This window comes from Aptenodytes forsteri, unplaced genomic scaffold (assembly GCF_000699145.1).
Source record: "Aptenodytes forsteri isolate BGI_AS27 unplaced genomic scaffold, ASM69914v1 Scaffold239, whole genome shotgun sequence".
NCBI classification, from domain to species: Eukaryota; Metazoa; Chordata; class Aves; order Sphenisciformes; family Spheniscidae; genus Aptenodytes; species Aptenodytes forsteri.
In genome coordinates, this window is record NW_008794743.1 from 2,108,731 (window position 1) to 2,112,815 (window position 4,085).

Genomic DNA, 4,085 nt, shown 5'->3' on the forward strand with positions numbered 1-4,085 from the left:
CATCAGTTAATTTTGGCTGGGGGGAGTTGATACCTATTAAATATGCTGAATGTTTTAGAAAAATGTTTATTAAAAATGTTTTCCATTTAAGACCAACTGATTTCCACAGCAAATATTACAGTTTTTAAGATATCTCCTCCTGAGAATTCAGTAAGAGAATAGCTAAGGAATTATTTGGTTCATTCCCTGTATAATTCTCATTGGAGGAAGCCAAGATCCACAAGAGGATGGAATATATAGCCAGTTCTGTGCTTTTGTAAGATTAAGAAGAAAAAGAAGTACAATTGTTTGCATAAGTATATTAACCGCTTTTTGTGTGCAATACAAATATAACCACTCCCCCCTCCCCCCACCCCCAGTACAAAGATGCCCTAAGGATGTACAAAAGATCTGTTTCTTTTGGAAGGGACAGCCAGAGAGAAGACAGAATAAATGGTGTGTTTGGAATGGCACTAAACTCCTCTGTTAGACACCCCAGTGTTGTTCTTTAGGATGGCTCAGCATTATGCAGTGAGATGGTATCATGACTTGGAAACATCTCCAGAGCTCCCATAACACTATTCACTTGTTAAGAGAGGTTTATATGGCTGGGTCAAGTGCAACATAGAAATATTACAGAAACTTTCAAAGAACGGAATTTGGAAAGAAACTCCTTGGAACTGAACATTTGTTAATGAAAGATTTAACCTCATCTTCCATTTTAGCAACATTATTTTGTATCTGCAAGTAATCCCACTCATCAGACAGCATTGTAGAGCGGAGTAACAAACTGTCTTTTCTCCCTATGTGCTACGGTTAATCCTTTTAGCCTCATCAGGTAAAGGGGTTTTGGGTAATAAAAAAAGGATCTTTTAATATACATCATGTTACAAGCATATAAGGCTACCCTTGAAGTAAAGGTTCTTCTTAGTATCTAAATTCGTATGAATTCAAAATTAATATGATCATGTGTGTTGTATTCTTAAAAGTCCCCTTCCTCATTTCAAGGTCCCTCACTTAAAGGAATCCACATATATATATATATGTATGAGTTCTGATAAAAACAAGCTTAGGAGCCCAAGGGATTAGAAGCTCCAATGAAAATCCCACCCTTATACTCCCTTTCTGTCTTTGATCTGCTCTTTGGGAAACAGGAGGAAGATATAAACACAGAAAGACACTCAGCTGTCAGGGGGCAGACGTGGCTGGACTATATCTCAACTGTAGATGATTTAGCTCTCAGAAAAGTATGCAGAAAATAAAGTCATCACAAAATGATGCTTCTTTTTCAGAGAGTCAAGAAGAATCTGCCCCAGAAGTCATTGTGCTTAAATCAAAGGAACCCAAACAATATGACAAGAAACTGAACATGGCTTGTTTGGCAAGGACTTTCTACCCTAAGAACATCAGCCTTGATGTGCCCAGGAGTGAGATTGTATATGATCTGAAGGCACCTCTTGTCACATCTGAGGGGATGTATAGTACCATGAAGGTAGTTGGAGTGGAACCAGATGCAGAGGTGACCTGCAAGGCTATGCATAAGCGGAACAAGACTACAGCCAGCATAATTCTGCCAGGTACCGTGTTGTGGTCCAAACACAATAGGATTCTAGGAGATGCATCTTCCAAAATGTTTTCTTACCCTTTGAGAACCTAGCAGGAACAAGTAAGTACAGTCAGAAAGATATTTACGTGCTTAGTTAGGTGAAGAAGAGATATTCAAAGCACCTAGCATACATGACCTTAATTCAACTATTTAAGCACATAGAGTTTTCTTCCCAAAAAAGAAAAAAACAAACAAACAAAAACCCTACCCCCCCAAAAAAAAGACCTCTAATATTTGCAAGTCTAGCTTTATCTAAGGCAAAATAGTTCAAGGGACATGAGTATACATGCCTGCTAGAAGAAAGTTTGAAATAACTTTTATGAAAACACAAAATAAAAAAAGGACATGTGATTTTTTTCCCCAAAATCTTTTGGTTATTTTTTGATCACTTTTTAAATTGTTCTGTTCCTATTGTAAAGTTCATTTCAAAAGGGAGAGAAAATAAAACTCAACAATCCTGGGTTTTTTTTCTGCAATCACGTGTAAAAAGCTTAATTTTTCTCTTCAAGTTAATCTCGGAATTAATGACCTCCATCTGATTCTCCAATACTGCTTATCTACTGCTGGGAAAAGAGTTATAGGTATGTTTTGTGTAATTTTTGTTTTATATAGTTTAGATACAATTTATAGTGTCTCTCAATCATTCAACAGAAGAGAAAACTGAAGAATTTGAAACAGTTAATGCTTGCAACATTACAGATGCCTCTACAAAAGGTTAGTTGCCTAAAGGAACAATAGAGTATGATTACTTTATTGGGGATTCCGTAAGAATGCATGAAAATGCAGTCTTTGGTACAGAAATGTCTGAATTGTAGATACTTATTAAGCAATAAGCTGCACTTTTTGTGGACTCAATACCAAAAAATGAAAAATCGCTTTCTCTGGTGCAGAAACATCAGAATTGGAAATACTTGTTGAGAAATAACCTGCTGTTTCAGGTTAACAGACTAAATAGCTGACAAATTTCCATGGGATAAAACAGCAATGGGAAATAAATTTTTCACTGGGCAGACATCTCCTCTCTTCCCTGCACTTCATACATTCCTCTGTCATCTTTTCCTTTGTTCCTGCTTCCCTCATCTACCTAGCATGTGTGGATTTTCCTTCTTTTTTTTGAGGGGGGTGGGTGGGGATAATATCAAGACCACAATCTCTTCCCTCTTCTCCTTTTTAAAGCAGATGTCAAAATGGAGAAAGTGAATATGCTGTTCATGGCTGTTTTGGGTTTGAGAATCCTGCTGGCAAAAAGCATCGCCTTCAATATAATCATGAGTATCAAGCTGTTTCTCTTCTGAGGTAGGAAACACGTCATTCAGTCCCTGGGAACAGAGAAGGCAAGTACAAGGAGTGACCAGTTGCCTTTGCATCCTTCTGTAACCCCACAAGGAGTGACATCAGTTCAGCTGTTCCTGTTTCCACTGGATAAGTTAATGTAACCCCCAAATTGCACCTCATCCCCAAACTGCCTTTGCATCAGGCTAGTCCAGAGCATCTCAGGTTCTATCAGAAATCTTCTGCTGGTTGTTTCAAGTGGCAGAGCACAAAGTCTGGATGAATGTCCAGATCAGCAAGAACTATAAAGGGAGAATCCCAAAAGCCAACAAATGTGAAAAGGGGGATGAAAAAAGGCGGGGGGAGAATTCTGAAGATCAGGTAGCCAAAATGACCAAAAACAACTTGTCCAATACATTCTAGATTAAGAGAAACTCAGCACCACTGTATTAAATGTGAATAAGAAATTAAAACAAACATTGCTCTTTCAGGTACTGGGTAAGTGAGCCAGCAATGGGCAGACGAAGAGCAGGAAAGAACACACAGCAGCATAATTTAAACACCACGGGTCAGCTTTGCTACCAATAAACATCTAAAGAATCAACAAACCACCCAGTTCCTGTAGATCTATGAGTCCCTTTACTTCATCAAGGTGCTCTTTAGTTAACACCATCTGGAAGCCTTCTTAGACAGCTAATACTGCTGAATTCTTGTCTAGCTTAGTTTCATTAATTGTTAGAATAATTTTTGTTATTTCTGATTTCCATAAGAAATTTCCCTCATCCCTCTGCTAAGCAGGAATAGTTAGCTCTCTTACTCCTGTATTGCATTGCACTGAAGCATCCAAATTGTTTAGATAGTTTTGAAAACTTTAAATTTAACTTTATACTTACTATGCTTTAAAAATACCACCTCTGGTCATATTACATTATTGTCTACAGAAGTAATGCTTTTCTGCTTAGGGATTCCAGGCACAGAAGAAGCATTGTATAGTTTTAATTTTTAGAAGCTTTTATTAGTGGCAATTTTCTAGTGCAGGTAACTAGATCTCCACTGGACCTGAAGGAATTCACTTCAGACAGGTATACAGTAGTATTTTCATTTCCATCTATTCTTTAGAACATCTTTCTCTTTTGTTAAGTATATGGTACCTGCATTTTAGGTTTCCTTAATAGACACAAAAATAAAGTTTTATTATGCTTGGTTTGCACTGCGCTCTTTCTTCTGA

The 4,085-nt window shown here is 37.5% G+C and overlaps 1 protein-coding gene across 1 annotated transcript; it reads left to right on the top strand.

Moving 5' to 3' along the window:
* The first annotated feature begins 1,342 nt into the window (after window positions 1-1,342).
* LOC103894600 (T-cell receptor delta chain C region) lies at window positions 1,343-3,010 on the top strand. The gene is made up of 3 exons (XM_019470679.1): window positions 1,343-1,556; window positions 2,237-2,299; window positions 2,765-3,010. The coding sequence occupies exons 1-3, from the start codon at window positions 1,349-1,351 to the stop codon at window positions 2,878-2,880; spliced, it is 387 nt and encodes a 128-aa protein (XP_019326224.1). The 5' UTR covers window positions 1,343-1,348; the 3' UTR covers window positions 2,881-3,010.
* The last annotated feature ends 1,075 nt before the right edge of the window (window positions 3,011-4,085 follow it).